General features: G+C 45.6%; 5 protein-coding genes and 1 long non-coding RNA gene across 10 annotated transcripts in view; 3 read left to right on the top strand and 3 right to left on the bottom strand.

Annotated features, from left to right (window-relative positions):
- Positions 1–405: 405 nt before the first annotated feature.
- On the top strand, positions 406–5,547 carry LOC135367006 (uncharacterized). The gene is made up of 3 exons (XM_064600050.1): positions 406–3,067; positions 3,384–3,679; positions 4,565–5,547. The coding sequence occupies exons 1-3, from the start codon at positions 424–426 to the stop codon at positions 4,991–4,993; spliced, it is 3,369 nt and encodes a 1,122-aa protein (XP_064456120.1). The 5' UTR covers positions 406–423; the 3' UTR covers positions 4,994–5,547.
- Positions 5,548–7,082: 1,535 nt separating this feature from the next.
- On the bottom strand, positions 7,083–10,927 carry LOC135367000 (SAP domain-containing ribonucleoprotein-like). 2 transcript variants are annotated; one of them, XM_064600045.1, is made up of 9 exons: positions 10,828–10,927; positions 10,545–10,647; positions 10,445–10,468; positions 9,723–10,069; positions 9,566–9,639; positions 9,383–9,479; positions 9,238–9,309; positions 7,999–8,058; positions 7,083–7,189 (listed from the first exon to the last, which is right to left on the bottom strand). In XM_064600045.1, the coding sequence occupies exons 1-9, from the start codon at positions 10,876–10,878 to the stop codon at positions 7,157–7,159; spliced, it is 861 nt and encodes a 286-aa protein (XP_064456115.1). In that variant the 5' UTR covers positions 10,879–10,927; the 3' UTR covers positions 7,083–7,156. The 2 variants fall into 2 exon arrangements, with proteins under 2 accessions (XP_064456115.1, XP_064456116.1); XM_064600046.1 differs by having other exon boundaries at positions 9,723–10,066.
- Positions 10,928–11,530: 603 nt separating this feature from the next.
- Positions 11,531–13,576, top strand: LOC135367002 (cyclin-dependent kinase inhibitor 3-like). Its single transcript, XM_064600047.1, has 2 exons — positions 11,531–11,665; positions 11,730–13,576. Exon 2 carries the CDS (start codon positions 11,771–11,773, stop codon positions 12,392–12,394), a length of 624 nt encoding a protein of 207 aa, XP_064456117.1. The 5' UTR covers positions 11,531–11,665; positions 11,730–11,770; the 3' UTR covers positions 12,395–13,576.
- LOC135367004 (ragulator complex protein LAMTOR5 homolog) lies at positions 13,175–14,367 on the bottom strand. Its single transcript, XM_064600049.1, has 4 exons — positions 14,120–14,367; positions 13,918–13,976; positions 13,750–13,864; positions 13,175–13,305 (listed from the first exon to the last, which is right to left on the bottom strand). Exons 1-4 carry the CDS (start codon positions 14,152–14,154, stop codon positions 13,236–13,238), a joined length of 279 nt encoding a protein of 92 aa, XP_064456119.1. The 5' UTR covers positions 14,155–14,367; the 3' UTR covers positions 13,175–13,235.
- On the top strand, positions 13,774–18,162 carry LOC135367005 (uncharacterized). 2 transcript variants are annotated; one of them, XR_010414336.1, is made up of 4 exons: positions 13,774–14,891; positions 15,114–16,603; positions 16,672–16,745; positions 17,486–18,162. It is a non-coding gene; the product is annotated as an uncharacterized LOC135367005 (long non-coding RNA). The 2 variants fall into 2 exon arrangements; XR_010414335.1 differs by having other exon boundaries at positions 15,114–16,745.
- Positions 15,346–25,597, bottom strand: part of LOC135366998 (kinesin-like protein KIF20B) — an 11,225-nt gene continuing 973 nt past the window's right edge. Inside the window, exons 3-7 of one of the 3 annotated variants that reach the window (XM_064600042.1) lie at positions 25,340–25,394; positions 23,919–24,187; positions 19,506–22,850; positions 17,612–18,052; positions 15,346–15,771 (exon numbers count right to left, since the gene is read on the bottom strand). In XM_064600042.1, the coding sequence (XP_064456112.1) occupies positions 15,559–15,771; positions 17,612–18,052; positions 19,506–22,850; positions 23,919–24,173 (4,254 nt within the window). In that variant the 5' untranslated portion in view covers positions 24,174–24,187; positions 25,340–25,394 and the 3' untranslated portion in view covers positions 15,346–15,558. Of the gene's footprint in view, positions 15,772–17,611; positions 18,053–19,505; positions 22,851–23,918; positions 24,188–25,339; positions 25,400–25,597 lie in introns of all 3 variants that reach the window. The other 2 variants (XM_064600041.1, XM_064600043.1) reach the window with 2 other exon arrangements.

Here is a 25,597-nt window from a genome sequence, read left to right as displayed (position 1 = left end):
GACACCCGTATCTTGTTTTTCAGGCATAATGACACCCTTCATCCTCTCAGGTCCCACCCAGCCTACCCAAGTCCGGCGACTACGGGCGAGGCTGGGGGCGGTAGCCTCCGCCCACCCCCACCCCCCGGAGCCCGCATAAAGAGGCGCAAAAAAAGAAACCTTTCGGGAAGCAAAAATACGGGGAGGGCGCAAATTTTCCACTTGTCCCCCCGGAGGCGAAAAGTAGACTATAAGTAGGCGCCGGTATTGAGCCCACCCATTCCAGTTTTTTTTCTTTTTCTTCTTTCTTTCTGCCAATAAATCCCCACTCCCACCCATTGATCCGCGGATTGTTATCCCTTGGCTGTGTGCCACACCCCAGTGACAAACACTTTGCATATCAATGCAGCGTCAACGTTGCGATCACTCGCGCAGGCACGTGCTATGCCTATACCATACACGTGCCATTACCATCATCTCCAGAGACATCGAAGGGACGGGAAGCAGCACGGAATAGACATGAAACGCGGACATAGTCGGAGGTCCTGGTCAGGCAGTAACGCGTCACAGCATTCACGGCGGTCCCGTTCGCCCGCTGCACCCCGACGCTCGTCCAAGTCTTTCCAGAGCACGGGAATCAGCATCGCGTCCACTTCTGTTGCAAAGCTATGTCGTCCGTCTTCCATATCATTTAAGGTGCCCCGCCGTCCTCGTTCCGTGTCCGTCACCAAGTTTCAAGAAGTGCGTCAAGATTCGTCGCGGACCTCTCCATTTGTCTCCAGTAGTCCACAGACGAGTGATGCAAACATAAAAATCCACGTCGAACTCCAAGGATCGTGCAACCTCGTTACAAAGTCGGGAAGTGTTGTAGAATCCCGTGAGCGAACGCAAGGGAGCTGCGCTACCTTGTCAGCGTCACCTTCGAGGGCATCCGATTTGGCTCCACATGTAAAATCATCAGCAGTGGAGCAGCGCCTTACGTTACCGCCATGTGCGTCCGTGACATTGACAGGCAACATAACGTCAAAGGTTGATGTTCGCAAGAGAGCGATGAGCGTGGGACACATTGCCTGCCCTTCGATGACGCTAACTTCAGAGGTGAAGGAAATGTTACAGGAGCCTCCCACTGAAGCGCGCGCTCGGGTTAGTCCTGTAACGCTTGTTCCTGATGCGGACAATTCTTTCTTGGGACTTCCCAAACCAGTGAACGAACTGAACATTGCTGCTCCTGCTCCGCTTTTGCCACTGCATGAACAGATGGCAAAGCCTAGAAGAAGCGCAAGTTCAGCGGGCGAAATGCGCTCAGGTACTCTCCTGGCACTTTTGAAAGCAGATGGAGCTCCAACTGGAACATGTTTTGATGGATTCAAATATGAAGGCGTAGCGCACGGAACAATAACAGAAGCACGGGAGAAGCCAATCATTACAGATCTTACTGGGCTCGCTAAAAGCATAACTGATGAACCTTTACTTTCAACAATCCTTTCACAATCTGAATTTCCGGACACGAGTATCGCTGGACGTGATCTCGCAGCTGGGAGGACATCACAGGGTATTGGAGCTGCTAATATTACCGTAAAACCTACGGAACTGCGACAAGACAGCGAAGCAAGTTCGTATATTGCGAGCAGTGAGCCACATGCTGACACGGTAACTGATGAGCTGGATTCCCCAGATAAGGTGACGACGGAGACAAGTGATGACGAAGCATTTCTCGGCGGTGAACGGCCTGTCGAAGTAGAGGACATGAATAGTGAGCCTGAGGACGTAAACGTAATGGCTCCCAAATCTAAACAGAGCCCAATATTTTATGAGGAGGTCATGCCTAGTCCTGGTGGGCTTTTCTCCCCGGATGAGAATTACGACGACGCTGATGAATCGCCCGACAGTCGTATCGCCAAGAGAAGGGCTCGAAAAGCTACAATCGAGGGGCTGGCGAGACGACTTGCAGCAGACACAGCACCAGATCAATTACGACATCGAGAAGAAGCAGATATCCTGTTGGAAAGAAGACAAAGCAGAATGGATGAACTGGCGAAGTTAATTGGCCCTTTGGAAGGTGAAAGGGACAGCATAACAGACGGAAACAAAAGCTCAAACGAAAGAGGATTCGAACTGCCAGCTCACGAGCATTATGGGAGTGAAAAACACAGCGCGGAACACAAAATAGATGACACTGACGAATTATTGTTGGAACGGCGCGGTCCCCTGATTGCAGCTCAGCGAACAGAAAAGCGTACCTTTCGAAAAACGATAGAGGTCACTACTGACGCATTTAATGAACCTCTGGCAGCACCAAGAAGTGGAAGCCTCCTCGATAAGCATACGCGTGAAGATTCTGATTTGGCAGCCATGGAAAACTCTGCGTCATCGTGCGTTACAAGTACTCATGCCACGACACAGGAAGCATCAGAGCAGCGGTCTTCAAGTGCTGGGAATGGTGGTACCAAACAGAAGTCCGATACCATCGTGGCCAATACAGGGGAGACTAGGGCAAAAGTAGAGGCGTCCGACTCCATGAAACGGGCAGGTGTACTGCAAAACAGGCCACTCAATAAGTTGCCTGAATCCTCTCATAAGGAGTCGTTACGAAACACGGAAACTTCGATGCCTGAAATTATCCCTGAAAGCCCTGATATTGGATCAGATGCATCGAGTGAAAATATAGACACCAGGGAGCTGTCGCAAGTGGAAAGCAGAAACGAAACGGAAGCGTCGTTTTTTCCTACAGTACCTTGTACGCAACACGAAGGCACGCAGGAACAGAGTGCGCAAGAGTACAAGGAATTTACGAAGTCCTTTAGACAGGAAGATTTTATGTCCACTCTGGAATCGTTGTTCTCTTCAAGTGGAGTCAAGTGGAAGGTACACACGTTGTACGATACCCTAACATCCTTGAACAAACAAGACAGGTCCTTGTATAAGGTTGTGTACAACCCAGACTTTTTGGTAAGACAAGCCGATGAATATGACCTATCCGACATAGCGAACAAGCATTGGGAGCACATCACCATTTGTGTGCCGGAGACCATTACGACGTTCTTCAACTGCCATCCACGAAGTTTCTTCGTATGTGTGGACAAAGAAGGTAAGTGCGTCCATGAGTGTGGTAATAAACGTTTCGCAGCAACTGCAAGCTTTTAAGGGCTACTTCGAGGATCTATGACTTAAGTTGATTCTTTTTTTACCAAATTTTTCCTCATTATCATGTGTTTATAAGTTACAACATAATTTTCCAATTTACCACTGACACGTCATGGCCACCACAACCAATCAAGTACTTAGTTTACAGGGCAGTGAGCTATTTTCAGATAACCATTCTTCGTACGGTCAAAAACAATAAACCTTTTTCCATACCGCTCCCGCGGTTATCCTTTCTACTCTAACGAACAAGTCTTTTCCAGGTATGCGCAGCGGTATTATCTGCATAATAGTCTTTGGAGGTGGAGTTGCTTGCTGTTGCATCAATCATGCCAAACTGGAGTACTCAGAGGACGGAGTGCGTCGCATGCTCTGGGACGCCATTCTCGACATTCACAAAGATCTGAATATATTTGCAATGGTTCCAGCAGAGCGAGTGCATGTGTACCACACACAACTAGGCTTTTACACGTCTCGCGAAGACTTTGTGCTTCATGGCAAGCTTCCCCCGTGTAACGACCTGAGCGCCTTGGATGTACCACTGAAAGCTGGTCTTACTGTAAGTATTTGCATTGTTGTATTGCGAAAGGGAAGAGTATATTACTGTGGGAGCACAATACTGTACAGCAGCTAGCTTAGGTTGTATGGCCTCTCTGGTGAACAAATTAAAAGGGTGCTAGCGAGCTGGTGTGCAGTCAGCACAAGCATCGTTTTCCTCAGCCTGACGAACACAGATACCGAAATTCATGACCCAACAGTGTTTCTGATGTTATCTGATGCCCCACCACATAAAAAATGCCAGCAATGCACACTAGAGCTTTGCACGAGCCCGGGCCCCCTACCCGGCCCGCGGGCCGGGCCACGCAGCTAACTCCGTGCAATGCAGGACTTTTCGTTCATATGATCACGTTCTTGCGAAGTGCATATATTTGCAAAAACAAACAAAGGACGCTACATTATGTGCATGATTTGGCCCCTTCGCCTTCTCAACGGCACCCTATAGGACGCCCCTAGAACCTTCTCAGGGCCACTTCGCGTTACTCATGACTCCTCGCATCTTTCACAATCAGGCTCGCAAAGCTTGGTAGCGATTGGAAGCAGGAGTTCTCGAACATCCTCTACCTCCAGAAAAGCTTGCAGAGTAACGATAATGCGCGCTTGCACCCGTCTGTTCTGGTCTCGCGCTGTTAAACCGCCAGTTCTAGTATGTTCTCTTCTTGTAAATTTATTAATAAATTCATTTGGTTAGCGCCAGAAAGACGTAAGCCACAGCTGGAGATGCCAGGCAAAACTCTTCGCTGAGTCACCGAGCCGGGCCGCATAAAAACAGAAAGGGACCGGGCCATTTTTCGATGCGCCGGGTCGTGCCCCGAAAAGTCGGTCGGTGCAGAGCTCTAATGTGCACGGCAGGGTTTGCTTCTCGAGCTTCTCTCTTTCAATTTAGGTAAAACCATTCGACATGGACATGTTACCTGAACTTGTGGAGTACGACAAAACCGTGCTTGGGTTCGCACGCAAGCTCTTCTGGGAATACACGGTATACGAGCGCTCCTTAACCCTACACATTGCCGTTCGCAACGGAAAAGTCCAAGGCTACGCGGGATTACAGTACGACATCGACGGGGCTCTCGTGCTTCGTTGGCTATTTGCGGAAGACACTAATACTGCGTGTCGGCTGCTCTACTCCCTGCTGCACGGTGTGGAGAAATTGAAAAAGAATGGAATGTGGGTGGCTTTCCACGTTTTCAGCCCCATTGCGAGGTCGGTGATGCAGAGCTTCGACACCAGCACGCTAAAGCCCTGGATGCTTATATTCAACAAGAGGGAGCCTTTTCTTCAGCACAAGTCCATAGCTGTGCTCACTTGCATCTGATAGAAGCCAAGGACCTTGAGGTCCACTGCCCAGTTCACCAAAGACGTTAATTGTGATGCGGGCAAGCCCCGTGTGGCACGTACAAGTTTGCCACAGCTGTGACAGTGATTATGATTAGGACTACTGCTGGCGCCAGGTACGCTTAAAGTATATTACCGATATAGGAAGGAGGTGCAGTTCTTGTAGATTTGAACTACAGTTAAATGTGTGGACTCGTCACGAAACAAATGGATGAGGACAAGTATTCCTGCATTCAACTGCGCGTTCAATGTTGTGTTCAAATAGTTTCTTTTAATAGCAATATTCTTACGTTTAAAAGGCTAAAATTCTAGGAGGAGGAAATGATATCTCCTCGCACATTTTTCTTAATGTAACAAAGTAGAACAATGTATTCTGGGACATGTGCCATTACATTCTTATTATCTATGGCCCAACATACTAACCCCTTCTGTGTGTACCATGATGCGCAGAAAATTTTAATTATAGGGGACCACACTCCTCTAGCCTTCTAGCATGCACTCAATTCTTACAAGCATAAACATGTTTATCCTGTATTTGACTGAGCTGGGCTAAGTATGTGATAATGGAATTCTTTCCGTTACTGGAAAGCCTTTCAAGTAAGTGCTTGCATGTGTCTTCGTTGGTGAATGGATAATTTTGGCCCCGTTGCAGCACCTGGTGATCAAGAGATAATAAATGCTGCCAGTATGGCAATCAATCTAAGGCACTGATGTCAGCCCCCACACTAGCATGGCTTCACTGGAGCGCCTCGCATTGCATACAAGGATATCGCCCGTGCCGATGCCGCTCCTCGGTAATTTGACGGGGCAGAAACTCGGCGCTTTGAAATGTGTCATTTGATCCAGCAGATTATGATACATTTCTATTATACTTGGTGTATAGGAAGTTTAACTAACATGAGATCACTCTGAATGATACTGAATAAATACAATGAACTTTAGACCATGTTGGATAAGTGTAGACTTATCTTGGCTGTAAGTAGCAGTATGTACTTTATGCTGGCTATGTGAAACATTGTGTTTTTCTGTAGCACACACATGAAAACATAACACTGATAGCAACATCTGACGCGTAGTGTCACACACACGCTGTGTCAATGAGATGCGCCTGTACCCAAAGTGCAAACTCCCACATTTTTTAGAATCTTGCTTTTGCGAAGCACGTTAGTAGTCTGCTGATGTGTGTATCGGTACATTACTAGCATGCTCATGAATGAAACCACGGCAATGTTCACCATTCTCCACCACTGTGCTGAAGCTGAAAGATTACTATCATGGAAGCATTTGATTGCAACAAGAACAATCGTCTTTAGGCGTTACAGCACAGGCATACGTCAAGTTCGGCTGTCTCTAGAATTGCCACTCAGCTCAGCATCAGCAAATTAACTCAACAAACACTGAAATAGATGCACAAGAACAAAAGATTTGAGAAGTAGTACCAAAATAACTACAGCAAAGATTTCCAAAGCAATTGCCTTACCGGTGCATATAGAATGTAGAGTACTGCCCACTTCACTTTCCTCTGCAGTGCAAACCATGCTCCGTTCAAATGCAGCATGCCAAAACAAGTATTGAGATGTGGTCCACACTCTAGCCAAACTGAACAAAGTAAGCATCTGTTCATGAGAATGGCAACACAGAAATCATAGAAGGTGTCTCACAGAATATGGAAGAAAGGGATAGTTATAGAGGAAAGGGGTGTCATGATGCGTCATGCTTGCAAACAGATTGGTTTCCTTGTGTGTTCCCGCTCTCCCATGGCAGCACGAATCACATAGTGAACTAGAGATTGAGCTCATAGAGAACCACAAGAGCCTACGGGCCCTTAGGTGCAGCTCATGCCAGTCACTTTCAGAACCGCACGGAAAACACCCCTAAACACCTGCAGCAAGTGTCCAGCGTACCTATGCACTGCATATTCAATGCATGTGCTTGTACTTCACTATACCCTTCATGTGGGGTCTCTGTTACATACAATAAACATTGCATGGGGACAGCAGGTTATGCAATCCTATTGCAAGATCTGATCTGCAATGTAAGTGTACAGTAAGCATGACTAGAGGAGTTGATGTACTTAAATGAAGCTGAATTTATTTTTCCAAGTGTGCTTATGCTTCCTTCGAGTGGCCCCAAAATGTTATTGCTATGTAACTAACGTCTTTGCCCTCTTGGATACCTGTAAAGAAAGAAAACGAAATATTGTATTAGCAGTATATGTGAAAGGTGACTCCATTCCTTCCACTCTACATCAGTTTGCTAAAAAGACACGTGGGTAATTTTCTTCAGATGTGGTTGTACTCAATTCTCACAGCCAACAGATCGTAAAGCTTGCAAGGGTAGGACACACCAACTACAGTCAAACTCCTTTATAGCGAACACCTTTTTAACGAAAATACCACTACAGCGAAATTTTTTTGCGGTCCCGCTGGAGCCTATAGGTCCAATAATGGACATCCTTTTTAACGAAAATACCTTTACTGCGAACTTTTTTTGCTGTCCCCTGAGCTTCGTTGTAAAGGAGTTTGACTGTACCAGATAGGGCAGTTCGGACAGCGCAGAATTATTATATACATTAAATATGCAGAATTACAGCCGTGGAATAGCAGAGAAACATTATGGATCATGTCGCTAACCTTGCATATCGTCACCAGGGGTAAAACTGGAAAAGCTCCGAAAACTGACTTGGCAAAGTGACAATTCAGCTACGAATACGGGCATTAGAAGACCGCTATGCACTGCACATTCAGTGTGGCTGTTCCGCAATTTGTGTTTTTCTAAATTGCGAAAATCACTCTTTTGCTATTTTCCACCTGAAAATCAGCTTTTCCACCTGATATCTCCCAATTCTACCCTGTTCTACGGCTCCCAATATAAAACCAGATTTTGAAATCCCCAGGTTTTAAGAAACATTTAAAAAAAAAAAAACATGGTCCTGCTACCAAGTAAAGTACCTCTCACTAAACACAAATCTGCATTGGTTCATACCTCGACCTCTTGTGCTCCGAAGCGTTCTTTTCGTTTCATTATCCGCTCCTTTTCTTCCAGCTGCCACAAGAGAAACAAAAAGACCCATGTTGAAGTACATTATGTACCATATGTGAAAAATAACAAACACAAACTGCATCATTAAAGGGAAAGTTCACTCCTCAGCGTAACTGTCTGGCAGGAGCGTCTTCAGACAACTCTCCCATGAGTCTTATCGCTCCCTCCTGGAGAACTAGGAGAACCAGCTCATCAGATCATCACCATGACACCCTCGCCATGATCATCATGTGTGACCGTCGTCTTCTCCTCACATACTCTCCACGGCGGGACGCAACAAATTTAGCAAGAGTAACGGAAGCCAATTATGCTATACAGCTATGGGACCGCTTCATGTAGAATGAAAGTTCGGATATGTAGGTGTGGATAAAGGAATCTGGAAAATCTGAGCAGAGGCCACGTGAGAGCCCTCCCCTCCGTCATCAACATCATGTCCGTCACACTAACATCGTGCGTACATCTCTCATCATGGGAATTTAAACTGCACGATTTCCAATGATTTACACTTCCAATAATAAATGATACAATTACACCGCTGAAGTGAGTACAAAGTCCAGCTGGATGTCAGAAAATTGGGGTATGCTCTACCCGTAGAAGTAAAAATCCACGAACTGATGATTGCAGAGCGAACTACCCCTTAAATGGACTGTAAGGTGAATGGTAAAATTGTAGAAGTGTGCTTTTCTGAGAACTTAGACTCTTCAGATAGCTCTGCTGTACATTTAGCATGTTCGAGCAATAAAATTTCAAAGAATGCTGCAAGCAAAATCTGCTGACCCCAAGACGCAGCAACCCTAAGGCGACTCACACGCCATCTATTGAGAACGCGAGCAACGACTAGCCAGCTGGCAGGTCATGGCCAGCTGCAGTGTACGCTTCGTCGTCAAAGGTGCACGGTTGGTGCATCCACTACGACGTAAGCCATACATCCATAGAAATCGTCTGGATGCAACGTTTCGCACACCGCAGCGATACCAAAGAGACTTTCGCAACTTTGAGCTTGTGGTCACTGTACTCCCGCCAGGGCCCTGAGTAATGGCTAGGGCATGGAATTTTAGGCATCTGCCTATAAACGCCTATAAGCAACTAAATGTGTCATTTTCGGGGTTGCCTGCCTTTTTGTCGACTCTGCTGAATTGCACCATTAGTAGTGAACTGCATAGATGGAAGTGCACGACTTACACTCTTGGCCACCGTAGACACACTCTGTCCGAAACGTTCTGCCCTCTTTTTCAACTGCGCTAGGTTCACCGGCTGTTGTAAAGAAATTGAAGTTTGAAAAATGGCACAAGAAGGGTCGAACACTGTTTCAACAAGTGCTACTTACAGGGACACTACTCCTGATTGACGCTCCTCCGGTTCTTGGCGTGCCACCCAGTGTTGTCTTCACGGTGGTCTTCTCACTTGAACCGACAGCTCCAAATCTGCAGAATCGCATGACAACTGATCAAGCTTGTGCCCACAATTTATTCAAAAACGCAAAATTTTGTAAAGAATTTCAACTACTAACCTCTCCATCCGCATCTTCAACCGTGCGCCATCACTCAGTGGCATGTTGAACTTTTTTGCGCGTAATGCTTGCCTCTACGAGAAGTACGAAAAATTTTAGCCATACGACACGCACTAGTAGCAGTGTGTTAAGTTAGAAAAACGTTAATTCGTGTTACCTCTTCGAGACTGAGGTTTTCTGGGGAGGCCTTGGCTGTTGCCAAAACGCACTTAGTTCCAGGTGCTGGTGTTTCGTTAACCTTCACTAGCCCTAGTTTGTTCGAAATCTTGTCTTTCGGATCATCAGATGCAGGCTGCACAGGTTCTTCATTTTGCTTCGCTGTGGCACCTTCTCTGGTCAATGTTAATGGGGTAGATTCCTTAATGATTGTTGTGGTTGCCGAAATTATGTCCTCTTCACTTGGAAATGTATCTCCATTGTTTGCCTTGCCCTCAGTCTGCAGAAGGAGGCTATCTTCAGATAGGACCTCATCTTCATTCACGTCGAGACTCGGATCCAGGGCTTCTGAGAACGAAGTGCAGTTGTGTGATCTCACAAATTCATTCTCAACAGCCAACTATCTTAACACCAAACCTTTACACGGGTAATTCACAAGCACACTGGACTACAGGGAAGAGACCTACATAGTACAGTTGCGAAACTGGGTTAATGCCTATTTGTCAATGGATCGCCTGTCTAACGTTTTAGCTAGGACACACTCTTTTTTATTTGTTCGTTTACCTGCTGCCGACATATACAACATAAATGCCGTAAAGATGCATGCGGGTCATAGCATATGCAAGTGTGATCCGAAGAAAGCACATGCACGCTCAACCTGACGCGACACTCCACACAGATATACGAGTAACCGTACGTTCGCAGACAACCAACAACACCTACCATCAAGTTGTGCATCTGTTATATCTGCAAAGAAGAAAACACGCTGTGATGACCGATTTCTGTGTGCAAACAAGGAATCATGAAAAGTTGCACGATTTACCTTTGGGGATTCCGGCAGCTGCTTCTAGACGCTCTGCAAGTTCGTTCTTATTCCCGGTCGTCGAAAGACCTCTTGCCTTAAGTTCCCGTTTCAGGTCGGCAACCTGAAATTCAAAAACGTATTGACGCTTCAACAAGCAGTAACAAACAAAACATGGCGAAGATATTCTGTGAATGTCTTATACGCGGAACAGGAATCAAAAGGCACAAAGCAAGCTCGGGGTATAAATAATTTTTGTTTTCGCAATATCCGATCCAGTACCTCAATATTTCATGTCGCATACCTTCATATTGCGGATGGAATCCGAGGAAATCAGATCCACGCCGTCGGCCATTGTAACTTGTAAACACAACTTGGATTCTCCTGGATTTGGATTTTTTCGCAGAAGACCCTCATGGTCGATGAACTTCATGATGAACTTGGACACAGAATGCACAATGCACTGTCTATGAGAGCCATGGGAGGGAATCGCATTTTTTATATTTTTTTATTTTCACACTGACTGACTTTGACTGATTACGGATGATGTGTTGTGTAAAAAGGAGTTAAATGAACGCGGGGGTACTCCTTTGGTGACATCTATGCTCCTGTCGTGTTTCGCTTGTTTGCGCTCGTGCTTTTCTAATGGCAAATGGGATTTCCATAGTATTTCAAATGAACCGATTTCATATAGATTGCTCTAGGAACCACAAACCAAGAAAACACGCAGCTTACGTGCATATATTGCACGTGCATTGAGGAAAAGCACTTCAGAGACACAAAAGCAGGACGTTTGCAACTGAAACCATAGCGCGTACATTGTCGTCTGCTTTGAAATTCAGTGCACACACATGTAATTGATATATCTGAAGGTCTCATTTGCTAACTAGCAACCTTATTGCCATAGAAATATTATATTAGAACGACATTTTCGTTTCTCCCTCCGTAGTTTTTTTAAAGTTTGAAAGAAAATGTAGAACTTTGGTCACCGCGTTCACCGTCAGTGGCGCGCCGTTCGCACGTTCGACGGAATCGAATCAGCACGGCGGCGACGGCGGTTTCTTTGCGCTGACGCCCGATTGGCAGCAAATTCGAACTCAGTTTGTTCTCTACGACGGCTTGACACAGTAGTTTCGCGATTGGTACGGCTGCATTTTTCTGTTGTTTCTCGGACAAGTTCAGAAATTGCTCTCTCCAAATTGCTAGGCTCTCCGGAGACCCTGAACCGCGGCTTCCAACTGAAGAAAATGAGCTCATCTGACGAAGACGTTTCTGGTGATCACTTCAGCCTGAATTCAGCAGCTTCATTCAAGATAGACTGGCTCGATTTGTCGGCATGCGGTTACCCAGACTCCGTCGGCTTGAGTGGATTACCAGGCTGCAAGTTCAAGGATAATTGGAGGGATATCAAACGGGACCTCGAGTGCATAAAACTGGAAGACATAAGCGACGTTTTCGTGCTGTGCACCCGCGGAGAGCTAACACTGTACAGAGTTCCAACGCTTTTGGACGAATACAGCCGACATGAAATTGCCGTACACCATTATCCAGTGCCAGATGGTACTGCACCTACCATCGACCAGCTGATGGCCATTCTCTATGGCATTGGTGCCACCATAGAACAAGGGAAGAGAGTTTTGGTTCATTGCTTTGGGGGATTTGGAAGAACCGGTGTCGTGGCTGCATGCCTTCTTTTGAATTTGGATGATGCCCTTACACCAGAACATGCTCTGTGCAAAGTGCAGCTGCTCAGAGGACGCAGGGCAATACAAACAGTGAAACAGTACAATTTTATTTACGACTTCAGAGGTTTGAGAGATGAACATGCTAAGAGTACTTCTGGCCAACAGGTTAGACCTGTGTCCAGATAATAAATATAGAAATAACATAGAAATAATAATACAGAAATAAATTGTTCAATACCTCTGCTTCTTGGGGAACACAGTTTGGCGTGGTAATTTAAGCGTGGATAACGTGTCCTGAAATGTCTGGAAAAACAGATAAACAGGAAAAAAATGCAAAGTAAACAGCACACAACTAGTAGGTCTTGTGCCATTAACTTCTCTGTCCTATTGCCAAGCCATAAAATGAAGTAAACCAAGACACTAAAATTCATGGTTCTGGTATGCACAAAAGTGTAAATTAAAGAATGTTAAGTATGAATGTACGTTTTGCATGGGTCTCTAGAATTAGAAAATATTTTATGTCGTTCATTAGTAAACTACAATAAATTCAGATTCAGTGCTACAGAAAGCACAAGTGCAACTTGTGCATTTCCATGATTTGAAACCTAAATGATGGTTTTTGTTGTTTTTTCATTGTCTGATAGCCTTGGCAGTGCATAAGGTTAATTTGATGAACAGGACATGATGTGTCTCGTGTGTATGATATGTATTATGCAAGTCATGTAACTCCTCAGGCACGGAGTGGTGGGCTTTGTATCTGAAATGTTCTTAGCTGACATATTTATAAAGTTTCCTTCTGCACTTAGTGTTAAGGATTTGATCCAAAGGTTTTATTGCATGTCTCACCTTCCATGTGATCACGCCGGTTGTACAGCAATCTTCGCTATCATTCTGAACATCCCACTGCACACCACAAACATTTGGTCAAGGTATGGGATACTAGCTGCTTTGTTTAAAGGACACTAGTTTAATACAACAAAGACACTTTATTCGTCGTAACATATGGCGTAAGAACAACTCAAATATTTTACTGTGTGTGATCCGGGACGCTGTAAACAGCCACAGAGACTTGGTCTTTCTGTTGTATCAACACGTTCCTAAAAATAAGTTGGAATTAGCGATACAAAAGGCGACATTTTATCAAAGGATGGGGTGTGTCTCAAAGTAATCCACAAATTTTCAATTCTATAGCACTCATATTGTTACTTTCCCAAGGTGCACCACGCTGTGAACTTGGATTGGGATTTTCTGGCGCAAACTGTATTGTGAAGTACATGCATGAACGTGCGACTGGCAACAAATTTGCTACTGAATGTACGTTTGCGCCTAAAGTTCTGAATTAGTGATTAAAATTCCTTCCCAGCTTCATGCCTTGTCGTTATGATAAATACACTCTTTACAACAAAGATCGGTTGAGGTACAGTATTTTGATATAATTATTCAAACACTTATGCACAGTCACGTGTGTGACACACACTGTGTACTACAACTTGCCCTTCAGACGTGCGTATTGGTACACGGTAAGTCGAATAATAGCTTACAGTGATTCTGACTCGAGGTGGATCGTTGGCGCAGACTCAGAAGGGTCTAACGCCTTCGCCAGTGATGCCAGGCTTGTGATAGCTCCCGTTGCCCTCGGTTGCACTTGCCCGGCCACTGCACGAGTACAACATTCACTACACGATACGTAAGGCCAAATGGATGCTTACTATGCAGGGCTAACCCGTGACGATCAGCACACGCAACACCCAAAGCTCCCGACGTGATCCTGGAATGGAAATACAACCAATAATAACAGATTGTGAACTATCGGACCATGACAATGGAGCAAGTAGATAAAGGCACGTGGATTTCGCTTTGAGCATTTAATACGTTTACGAAATTCGTGATTAGATTCACTGACGTACTCACACATCGTTCAAACATTTCACAAGAGGTGCTTCCATACTTTGACTGTGACCGTCCTGTGCTGTGCTGAGAGGGTTGAACTGTTTTGCCAAGGTGCCTTGGTTTTGCTTTCCTCGAGCACGGCAAAATGCACTCTCGTTTGCAGTACCCCTGTGGCCCCTAGAAATCCTAGAAATGGTAACCTGCCTACCGAACGAAACCAACCGTAACCACCACCACCAGTCACGTGAGGTTACTCACACGGCTGCGGCCATGGCTACTGCCACTAAAATCCGACGCCATCCGATCCGATGTGTCGGAACGGAAAGCTTTCACGCACGCTTTCATTCTATTCATAAAAAAATGAGCTGCCCCTTTTTGCCTTTTTCTCCAAGGGAGCAAGAGAAATGACGGAAACGTTTCAGACGGGTGCAGCAACCCGTCGGCCTGAAAAGAATGTGAGTGGAAGTTGGTGGCGTCTGCTGCGTCGTCTGCTCACGCGTTATTTCCCTCTGCGGTGCCAAACATTCCGACGCAAACCTTCTTTTTCCTATAAATTCGTCATGAAATGAAGTGAAGGTGCATTTGTGAGCACAATGGACCACCTGTCGCGGCACGTCACATCAAGATACCATGAGATTGCGAAAAAGTGGATCGTTGGCAGCGCACGTGGTTTTATTTTGCCGACGACGGGTCCTGAGATGTGTTGTTACGTAGACTGTATTTCCTATCACCTTTCAGAATATCACAATGGCTTCGAAGTTTTACGGAAACACCGGCGAACTTCGCTGCATAGGCCCGGTTTCACCAACGCCGATTAACATTTGAACCGAGATCAACGGTACCTCAACTTGAATTTAACGCTTAACCGGGCTTCACAGAAGAAAGTTATTATTACTGAAACATTCATCACGTCACCAACTAGCGTTTGCAAAAAAGAATTGAGCGTTAACTTCAAGTTTTAGCAACGCTTGATCTCGGTTCAAAGTTAACCAGCGTTGGTGAAACCGGGCCATAGCAGAGGCGACCGCCTCGCTTGAGCTCAGACCGAGGGAGGAACGAGGCACGGAGCTCGAACAGATTTTTGTCCGTATTTGAACTTCGAAACAGTTAGTTTCGACCGTTGCAGGTAACTTTTTTGTTTTCGTTCCTATGCAGAATGAAGAAAGAAGTTCCTATGTTGTCTATGCAGCAAGCTTGAATCCCTCAATTTAGTCTGCAGCCCCAAGAATGCAATCGGCAGACACCCACACTGCTAAGAGCTTGCAATTTATTTACGCTAAACACGTGAACAAACTTCGGGAAGTTTGTAATAGCATAAAAGATGATATCGTACAATAAAAGGCTAAAAACATGCCCTTACTAGGAACACATGATAAAAACATCTACAGTAGGGCACACCAAATAGATCAGATACATACAAAAAGCTTGAATGTGGCATATATACAAGAATCGAGCTCGTATTAGTTTCGCTTAGAACGTGTTCGAGCCAACTTTCGCTCTTCAGATTTGCCATCCTTTGCATCGGCGTTGAAAACGTTGTCCACGTCGGATGGAAGTAGAGTTCTGTGTCCCTTCCGCTTTTTCGCGGGAGACTTCTGCTCCTTTCCATCTCCACCGGGCAAGATGCAGACAGCATTCTGCTCATCCAACGCAGACTCTCCATCAGGTGTCACCTAGAGTGAAAGTATCTGTGTAAACACTTCTTCGTACAACTTAGCATCGCACATCAGCCAATGAATGAGTCTTTACGAGATACGTAAGGAAGAGAACAGTCTGAAGCAGTTGATGGATTATGACCTATGAGTAGAGCCTGAAGTTTTAGGATTTTACCCGATTCTTCCCCGAATTTGCACCCCAAATTGAAGGTTCACCCTTTAGGGTGAAACCCGATTTTTACCCGGCAAATTCCCCTCACTGGGATGTCTGTAGAAATGCATTAACTGACTTGTTTGGCAGCAAATGCAGTTACATCACCGTTTGTACCAAACCATTAGTCAGTTAGTTTGAGCAACTGAGCCAGATTTCTCTCAGAATTTAGCATACCGGGAGTTTTTTCACCCGAATTCGCATGAATTTAGTGCACATGTTTATTTACCCGATTTTTACCCAGCGAATTTAGAAAAGTATATTTCCCAAAAACTTCAGGCTCTACCTACGAGACACCGTTTAACTTTGGTTTCTACTGGACTGTTGATATAATACTGTAAAATAAAATCTGGCGCAGTTTTCATTAAAGGCACGCCGTACTACATTCATTCAACCTTTCGACACAAATCCATGTCGTCGTCTGTTGTTGAACGGTGTGGTTCGATCAGGTAAGGCGGCACACAACTGCAGAGCGTATCGTGTGCAGAGCGCATGCAGGTTTCTTAAGATCACGGGACACTGTGACTTGGGCGTATCCCTTGTACCAAACAAACCAATTATCGATACCCAATAATGTCCAAGTTAGAGTGATCAATATGCACCCTCAACTTTCCCAACTCCAACGGTTATCTGCATATGGTAAGTACGAGACTCCAGTCAGAGTTCAGGAAAGCAGTACCAGACACACTTCCTTTGTTCTTCTGCAGGAGTCCCCTTCAGCAGTACCCCGAAGGAGCACGGTCGGCTCTGAAAATACGGGGCACCCTCCTCTTGAACCCTGGTTGGTGTTTTGCGTTACGATAGTTTAACTCACCCAGATACACTTGTGTTGTGTTGAAGATGTCCACATTATAAGAATGGCTGTCATTGTTTTCTGCGACGGGCAACTTCTGACCTGTTCTGACGCTTGCTGTGTGCACCGTGTAGTTGACAACGGTTAACGCTTGTCACACTTCAAATGGACTGTCATTTTTAGTTTTAATGTGTCAGCATTGGGAGTGTCGAAATAGAAATCTCTCTCTCTATATATATATAGACTATATAATTATATATATAGATATATAAACTATAGATGGAGGTAATGTGTAATGGGTAACTGTAAATGGAGGTAAATGATATGAAACTGAAGTAGCTGGAGGTAATACAGAGTAAGAAGTAAGAATAATTAAAGTTAAGTAGAGGTATTAAAGCAAGAAAGCTGAGTTTAAAGGAAATGAATGCAAGACATTAATTAAGAGAAATATTAAATGAAATTAAAGAAAATGTACAATAAAGGGAAATTGAGTAATTAAAGCATTAAATTAAAGTAAATGAAATTAAAGGGTAATTGAATGTAATTGATGCTAAGTAAAGGCTAATTAAATGGAGTTACATATAGTAACTGAAAGTGACGAACCCAAAGTTAAGTATAGACTGGAAGTGGATACCCAGAGGTCAAGTATGGGCTGGAAAAAACGCTTAATGCAAGCAGATTTTCCTTGCATTTACTCTAAGTCGCCACTGAACTTTACATTTCTACAGGGGAGGCAACTGACGAAGTGCACAGAAGCCTATTTTGGTGGTCTACCACAAACTTCCATGGTACACGATATCCTCCCTCAGGACAAATGCGAGTACAGGCATACCAAATGAGCAGGAACAGCCTACCATTGGGCACTCCTTGTGTGCAGAAGCTGCAACCATGGCCCGTGTACGTCGCCGTGGTGTTTTCAAGTCGGCTCTGCTGTCTTCGGCGCTCCTGACACTTGCCTGCCTCTGTGTACGGCGCCTCCTGGTGGGAGCGCTGGTCTCTAGTTCGCTGTTTTCTTGATCTGTCACATTCAAGGACGAACTGGAAACCTGTAGGATCTTGCTGCCCTTTTCTTCAGAGGTGTCTCTTAAATTATTTACATCCTCTTTTTGAGGGGCTTTTACTTCTGCTGCCATTAGAGACTTGTCCTTGGCTGCTGCAGACTGCCTCTCACATTGCAGTTGCGCGCTGGTGGGGCTACTGGGCCGCATGCCAACGATAAAGTCACGGAGGCGTTTCAAGGGAGATAACGAAGCCGTACTCTGCTCAGTCAGTGCAGGATTCCTCTCAGGAGTCACCTAGAGCAAAAATATCAGTGTAAACACTCTTCCGTGCAGTTTACTTTGACGCATCTATCAATGAAAAATGAGTAGTGCTCGACTGTAATCATGACAGCAACTCTCCTTGCAGCGACAGACCCTACCCAACACATGTGATGTTTGGGTGGGTTTCAGACAGAAGATGTGGCACAATTTCTTATCATGCTCACAGTTATGGATCATGTTTCAATTAAATTTGCAGCATTCGGTCTCACTGTCTTAATGGCACAGTCAGAAACTTCTGGTTTATGACGTGCCAAACCTTAAAGCTACCCCGAGTCATTACATTTTACCGCATCTCAAAATAATCAGTTAAATTGGGCTCTGTTGCTCATTTGCGTCTCATTTTGAACATCAGCCAGTACGGTAGGTAGAGCACATAGCCTTCTGCGATTCTGCAAAATTTTGCGGAAATTGGCCATGTCTCGCGTTGACTGCTATTTCTGTGAGAATCGCCCATTTTTCGCCGAATATTTGATATCTTACGGAATTGTGTACGGATTTCAGTCAATCCGAGACAATCTCGCATAACCCCCGATCAGTTGCGACTGGAGTGCCTTAATTACACCACTGATAGTGCTGGCAGTCACACGGCTAAATGTGCTGCGACGAAAAGAAATTTAATGGCAGCAATTGCTGGAGAGAGGGAGACTGACAGATGAGTTTAGTTTTCTTTCCACACTGGAAAGATACGAAAGGCTGCAAAAAAGGGACGAGTCTGAGTGTGACCTTGGGAGAATACTACTTCTTTCTTTCAACTGTTTTTTTTCTTGCCTGCGGAATCTCGTGGATTCATAAATCTGCAAATCTCATGAGAGAACTGATGTTCTGAGGCTGGAACAACATAGAAGGGACAAATACATACAAAGCCTCAATTTGCCTAAGAAATTAACGATGAAAGATGAAAGTCACTGAAAAGGTTAGCCAGCTGTAGGACTCGAACCCACATCTTTTGGATTGCTGGTCCAGGGCTCTACCAATTGAGCTAAGCTAACATGCCTTCTCAGCGACTTCCAGGGTGCGTCATCTGAAGCGACAAACCAGCCACTCTCTCTCACTCATCCTCCTTTCACTCTTACATTTTTGCTCACTTTCATTCATACGACGGGATCGACGCAGGCGGCAGAAGATGTGGGTTCCAGAAGATGTGGGTTGGGCTCCTACAGCTGGCTAACCTTTTCAGTGACTTTCATCTTTCATCTGCAAATCTCGCTATCGCAGAAAACTGAATTTTCCACCGCAGAAAGCCATGGGCTCTAATGGTAGGTCGCAATGAACCCGAATGTGGTTAACTATGCCCATTTTGTTACAAAAAAGGTAGAACCTTTACCGGATGAAATTTTGCACATGGCATCGACGCACAAGCAAGGAGCAACAAATGAGCAGGAGCATCCTACAGATACCACACAGTTAAGATGATGAAGCAACCTACCTCCGCACATTCCTTGTGCGCGGATGCTGCCCCCGTGGCCCGCGTACGTCTCCGCGGCAGTTTAAATTGAGCTTCATTGCTGTCTGTGCTACTGACGCGTATCTGCCTTGGTGTGCGTCGTCTCCTGCTGGCTACGCTGCTTTCCACATCGTCGTTTTCTTGCTCATTTGAAGATAAACTGGAGCTCTGTAGAAGCTTGTTCTTTTCTTCTGAACTGATTAATTCTCTCAAACGATTTATCTCCTCTTCTCGCTCCCGGACCCGCTCTTCCGCAGCCATTCTAGCTTCGTTTTCTGCTTTTGAAGAGTCCCTGGCAGCCTGTAATTGCCCCGCTACGGCTACGGCAGCCAGCTCCGCTTTTCTCTGCTCGGCCGCCAGGGCCTCATATTCCGCTCGTGCTTTCTCAAGTTCTTCCGCGTGCTGTGCACATTGTTGCTTTATTTCGGCATGAGCCTTTTGAAGCTCCTCTTTAGCACCGTTCAAGGCCGCTTCCAGTGCAGTCCTTTCCTTCTGTTCTACATCGAGCGAAGCTGTAAGATTTGTCTGTTGCACCATTAGATCATCATAATCAGTTTTAACTTTATCTAGTTGTAGTTTTATCTGGTCTCGTGAACTAGTTGCTCCTGTAATTTCGTCACGGAGGATCCTTGCTTGGTCACTCTCTCTCTCAACAGCTGTGCGCAGTTCTTTTATCTCTGCGTCCTTTCTTGCAAGGTGCTCCTGAAGAGTACGTTGTTCGTTTCGAAGCTCATCCGCTGCAAGCTGGATTTCGGCCGCTTTCTTTTGTTGCGTTTCCAGGTTGTCGTACTTTGTTTGCAGTACCTTTAGCTCTTGCACTGTGCGCTCCAATTCTGCTTCAATTTTTTGTTGGTGTTGCCGCTGTTGTTCTAGTTCAACACGAAGGCTGTTGAACTCTTTAGTCGCACTGTCCAAGGAAGATTCCAAGGCCGTCCTCTTTTGGTACTCACCACATTTTTCAAGCTCTAGCTTTTCAATAGCATTATCTTTCATTGAGACGTCCTTCAGGAGGCTCTCATACCTCTGATGCAACGCTTCAAGTTCGTCTGTCACTGATGACTGGAATTTGACATTGTCCTGGAGTTTCGACAGTTCCTCAGTAGTCAGCTGGAGCTTAGTGGTGAGCATTCCTATTTCAGTGTTTCGGTCACGCAAGGCTTGATCGGAAGCATCCTTAGCCAACTTCATTTCTGCGCACTTTATGCAGCATACATTTTCCCTGCTGTCCTGCTTACAAGCAGCTGTGTCACTTCCGGAAGGGTCATCTTCACCCGCTTGCCTTTCTCCATCACCTTGGACTTCCACTGTAGCAACGGAAGATGCTGCGCCACTTGGAAGCAATTCCAAACCACAAACTTTTTGAACTTGGGCTGCCTGTTGCAACTCCTCACGAAGCCTACGTTCCTTGTTCAGTTCTTCCGCGAGGCTGCTCGCTGCCTCTTCTTTCACCTTTAATTGAGTCCTCATAACCCAGATGTCCTTCTCATGCAGAAGTTGAGCAGCTGTAGCTTCTTGCTCGAGAAGCTCCTGTTTTCGAGCACTTTCTTTCCGGAAGTTTTCAAACTGCTTCCGAAGCGTTTCGATTGTGTCGTCTCTCTCCCGAAGAGACTTTCGTAGGTCTTCTTCATCTTCAACTGCGGGGTCCGTTGGTCTTTCTTCCGTCTCTCTTATTTCCAGTTGCATTTTCAGACGTTCAACCTCGGAACAAGCATCTCCCAAGAGCTTCTCCTTTAGAGCAAGGGTCGACGCCATGGAAGCAACTTTTTCATCGTACTCTGCCCTTACTGCCTCGATGTCTTTGCTTTCGCGGTGCTCCATGGCTTCTTCCAATTGGGTCTCCAAGTTGTCTATCATTTCGTTTGCCTCATCTATCTGCCTGAGAAGGTCAAGGTTGGACTCCGCTTCTGCTTCGGCGTACACATCAAGCTTTGCGCGCTCCCTTGCGAAGTGCAGTTGCCTCTCCATCGATTTCTGCTGCAATGTCTCCAGTTCACGAAAGTGGTTCTTCAGGTTCTCAATGTATTTCTCATAAGCTACGCACGTCTCCTTCCGCCGCGCAGCCTCTTTCTCCGCCTTCTCGCGCTCTTCGGTAAGAACGCGAATGGTCTCGAACAACTCTTCCACCTCTTCGCTCCCAAATTCATCCTCCGACGATTCCATGGCTGCCGCATCGCCGTGCCCGACTCCGATGCTTGACCAGTGACGGGAGCTTTTCTGCCAGAGCTCCGACAACCTGGAGTAGTTCGCATGCAGAGTTAAGCCTGATTTGGACAAAGATGGCAGAACTTCGCACGCTACAGCAGAGAGCTTCAGTGCCTGGAATGACTCATGTGCCATTCCTAAATCTGGATTGACATTTACGACCATGGCCACGATACCAGCATTGCCGAAGAACGGCTGCATTATCTGCGTTAATTTACTGTCTCGAAAAGGAACCAGTTTTTCGGCAGAGGAGTTTTGGCGTAAGCTCTCGAGGCAACGACTCAGCACCATGAGCGAGTTATTGATCCGGCCAGCCTCCCTCAGTGTTCCTCCGGAAGTTCCGGCTTTTGTGGAACGTTCGCTGCCTGCAAGGTCACAAAGTGTCAGGGTACTCAGCACGCAGTCCTCATCCCCGACTTCTCCGCTGTACTGGACGAGGCGGACGTTGAAGCAGGAATGGCTTCGACTGGAGCTGCGGTTCAGAAAGGTTTCCGCAGTGTGGAGGTTAGATTTCGCAACACACAGGAGAGCGTATGCTTCCTCAGCGCTTGCAACTGGCACCTCACAGAGGCCCTTTACGTAGGTCTGCTTCTGAGAGTCCTGCCCAAGCTTAAGACACGGTCGCTTTTGGATCTTTTTCATATCCAGTAGGTCATAGACGTTCTCGTTGTAGACCTCGTAGAACGACAGCCAGACAGCGTAGAAGACCTCCCCATTCTGGGTGCTCACAGACAGTGCATCGGAGTCGGAAGCTTGCGAGGTCTCAGACAGCACAAATGTGCTGAAGCTTTCCATTTCCTTTTCCTTGTGGTGTGCTAGCAGCTGCGATTTCTTCTTCAACACCTGGCAGACTTCCTTTTTGCCGAGCCTCACGACACTCCCAAAGTACTCTGGCTTAAGGCAGGGATTCTCTGTTGTCCTGCTTCCGATCGTCTTGAACAACCTTTCCAGCGTTCGTGGTATTATACCAGGATGCGTAAAGGTGCCTTGCATGGTGTAGGTCTTCCCACTGCTTGTAGGGCCATAGGCGAACATCAAAACATTTTTGCCGTTGATGAGGTTGTCAATTAAGCCTAAAGCTGCTGTTTCAAAGACTTGCTCCTGAGTTGAGCTTGGTCCGAATACCTGCGACAGAGAGAGACGTGCGATGAAATTAATTTGTCAATGCATACATCCTGTTGTCAGCACCATAAATGCTTTTGGTACAGAGAAAGGGACCCCAAACATTGCGAGGGGACCCAACCAAACCTGCATCATTCCCACAGCGGACAACGTGCTAAGAACTACTTCGTGAAACAAAGAACAAAATGGATTGTTCTGCACATACTCATCGAACTGTTAAAACCTCGCAACAAACAGCACTTTTTGCAAAGCACGAGTCCATATTTGATAAACAGTTTGCAGTAAGGTACTCCCGATGTACATATAGACGAGTTGAGAAAATCCCAGTGCTCTTTGCACACGGATTGCATCCTGGGCACTTGGTGAATGGGGGAACAAAGAATAATCCATCACGTTTCGCTGACCCTGATACGTTGTGGACAATGGACCGGTAGGGAAGAAATCGGAACAGTTTGGAGGCCACCAATTTCTTTCATATTAGTAAACTCCCACAGTTCAAAGCGATGCTAAGCACTCTGGGATTTTCTGAACTCGTCTATTCATTTTATGACTAGACCCTGAAGTTTTAGGGTTTTACCCGATTCTTCCCCGAATTGAAGGTTGCCTCTTTAGGGTGAAACCCGATTTTTACCCGGCAAATTGCCCTCACTGGGATGTCTGTAGGAATGCGCTAACTTACTTGTTTGGCAGCAAATGCAGTCACATCACCGTTTGTAGCACACCACTATAGTTAGTTGAGTAACTGAGCCAGATTTCTCCCCAAATTTAGCATATTGGGAGTTTTTTTCACCCGAATTCGCATGAATTTAGTACACGTGTTTATTCACCCAATTTTTACCCTCCGAATTTAGAAAAAAATATTTCCTGAAAACTTCAGGCTCTATTTACGACACACCTCGTACAACGACCGCTCTTCATTTCTGAGCGATGTGCTGGCTACTGGGAAGGTTAGCGAAGTCACTGCCGAAAGGGTCGCCCATAAAAGCCCCAAAACTCCGCGTCGAGACACCGCAAACTATCCAGGTTCCGCAGGAAATAGCCTAGGAATCTCCAGCATAGAGGAAGCCTCACCTCAGAGAAGGTGAACTTTTTCTGGTTGGATGAATCAGCAGACGATGGGGCTGCTAATACAGTAGTACTGTCCAACATTTGCAGGCAAGAACCGACCGTAGAAGGCGTGTCCGAGGTCACAGGACGGAGCCGCAAGTATACAAGAAGTGCGCTGCTCTCCGGGTAAGAGTACGTCAACTTGCGCTTCACATCTGGCTCACTCAGGGAGACACGGCACTCATCTTCCGACGACTGATCATAGTTGTCCTGGTCCATTGTGACAAGGTGCCCTACAGTACAAAGTATAGGCTGCAGTGTTCACAGCAACATGTTCACAACACACAGCTTCAGAACGCTGCAATAACAGGTACACGATTTTCGTAGTCATTTAGAAAACAACGTGGTGACTGCTATTCAGCACGAGGGACATGAAACGTCCACAACAAAAACTGAGGAACTTGATTCAATGACACAATGATGCAGGTTTCCACTTCGCAGTACATAACATTTTACATGGCTCCCATTGAATTTTGGAACGAAAATAGAGTTTTTCCCAAAGACCTTTTGAGGTTCAGACGTCATTTTTTGTCCAGTATGTAAAACAGTTTATGACCAGGGCTTCGATATTTTGCAGAAGTATTTAGAAGCTACAAGTATTGCATGAGAGAATACGTGTACAATACAATATCAGTTCAGAGATGAGACTAACAGCTACTGAATTTTAAAGATCACAGTACAGAAAGAAAAGGGTGTCGTTCATTGCTGTTGCAATAAAGAGCGCTAACTCTTGTGGTTTCGAAGCTCGAAGGTTTGTGAAGGAACACTTTTTTTTTTCATTACGCATCTTTGGAGACGAATCTTTCCTTCACCCCCAATGCGAGAGGGTGAAGGAGCACAGTGCCACCTCATGTGTCGAAGATGAACTTGCGGAAACAAAACAAGAACACACATATCGGGTGACGCTATCGGAACTGCCCTTATCTGAGGTTGCATTTTCTGCTTTCATCTTTCTCCAGGACGCAAGAGGTGACAGTGTGTTCTTTCACCGTCTCACACTGGGGGTGAAGGAAAGACAAGTGTCCGACGATGCACGATGAACAATAATTCACAAATTTTTTGCGGACGATCTACCGAATGGATTTTTGCTCTTAAAACGGCTACAATATCAGTTGACCGAAAGGAGCAGCTGGTTCTCATTGGGACAACTTAGTGGCTTTTATAACTAAAAAGTTAATTAACGATTTTTAAGTAATTAGTCATTCGAAAGTTGAGAAACAGATGGCAAAGAGCGTTCGCCGGCCCAGAAATGATAGAAGTGAAAACAGGATGACTGCAGCCCTTAGTTTATGAAAAATCTGCTGCATAAAGTAACAAGGAAATGAGGATTGTATCAGTGAAACATTAAGCAGTGTTTATGCGAACACCATGGTTACCAGACTTACCTTATTAAAGGGGCACTAAAATGAGACGGTTTCTCCTAGCAGAATGAAAGACGTTGTTACCTGTGCAGCAATGCAGAAGGAACCTAGTTAACCTGTGTCGTTCGTTAATGACTGGCGAAGGAAACCGCAATGTAGGGTTTCCCTCTCCTCCTTATGAAAGCAAAAAGTGCAGAGAGCGCTCTGATTGGTAAATTGTCGCAAATGATATTGTCCAATCATCGCGTGACATTTGGAGAGACAAATGCAAGGCCTCGCCGC

Source organism: Ornithodoros turicata, chromosome 8, assembly GCF_037126465.1.
Source record: "Ornithodoros turicata isolate Travis chromosome 8, ASM3712646v1, whole genome shotgun sequence".
Taxonomy (NCBI): Eukaryota; Metazoa; Arthropoda; class Arachnida; order Ixodida; family Argasidae; genus Ornithodoros; species Ornithodoros turicata.
Note: the sequence above shows the minus strand (reverse complement) of the source record. Positions and strands in the feature narration are given on the sequence as shown.

What these genes read in the sequence shown, in the direction of transcription:
- LOC135367006 (XM_064600050.1), top strand. Translation starts at nt 424, where the DNA reads ATGCCTATACCATACACGTGCCATTACCATCATCTCCAGAGACATCGA. An exon ending in CGTATGTGTGGACAAAGAAG is followed by an intron (nt 3,068 to 3,383) that starts GTAAGTGCGTCC and finishes AGTCTTTTCCAG; the next exon opens with GTATGCGCAGCGGTATTATC. An exon ending in CACTGAAAGCTGGTCTTACT is followed by an intron (nt 3,680 to 4,564) that starts GTAAGTATTTGC and finishes CTTTCAATTTAG; the next exon opens with GTAAAACCATTCGACATGGA.
- LOC135367002 (XM_064600047.1), top strand. Translation starts at nt 11,771, where the DNA reads ATGAGCTCATCTGACGAAGACGTTTCTGGTGATCACTTCAGCCTGAAT.
- LOC135367004 (XM_064600049.1), bottom strand. Translation starts at nt 14,154, where the DNA reads ATGGAAGCACCTCTTGTGAAATGTTTGAACGATGT. An exon ending in GTGAAATGTTTGAACGATGT is followed by an intron (nt 13,977 to 14,119) that starts GTGAGTACGTCA and finishes TTTCCATTCCAG; the next exon opens with GATCACGTCGGGAGCTTTGG. An exon ending in TCACGGGTTAGCCCTGCATA is followed by an intron (nt 13,865 to 13,917) that starts GTAAGCATCCAT and finishes GTACTCGTGCAG; the next exon opens with TGGCCGGGCAAGTGCAACCG.
- LOC135367000 (XM_064600045.1), bottom strand. Translation starts at nt 10,878, where the DNA reads ATGGCCGACGGCGTGGATCTGATTTCCTCGGATTCCATCCGCAATATG. An exon ending in AAAACCTCAGTCTCGAAGAG is followed by an intron (nt 9,640 to 9,722) that starts GTAACACGAATT and finishes TACTTCTCGTAG; the next exon opens with AGGCAAGCATTACGCGCAAA. An exon ending in TTGAAGATGCGGATGGAGAG is followed by an intron (nt 9,480 to 9,565) that starts GTTAGTAGTTGA and finishes GCGATTCTGCAG; the next exon opens with ATTTGGAGCTGTCGGTTCAA.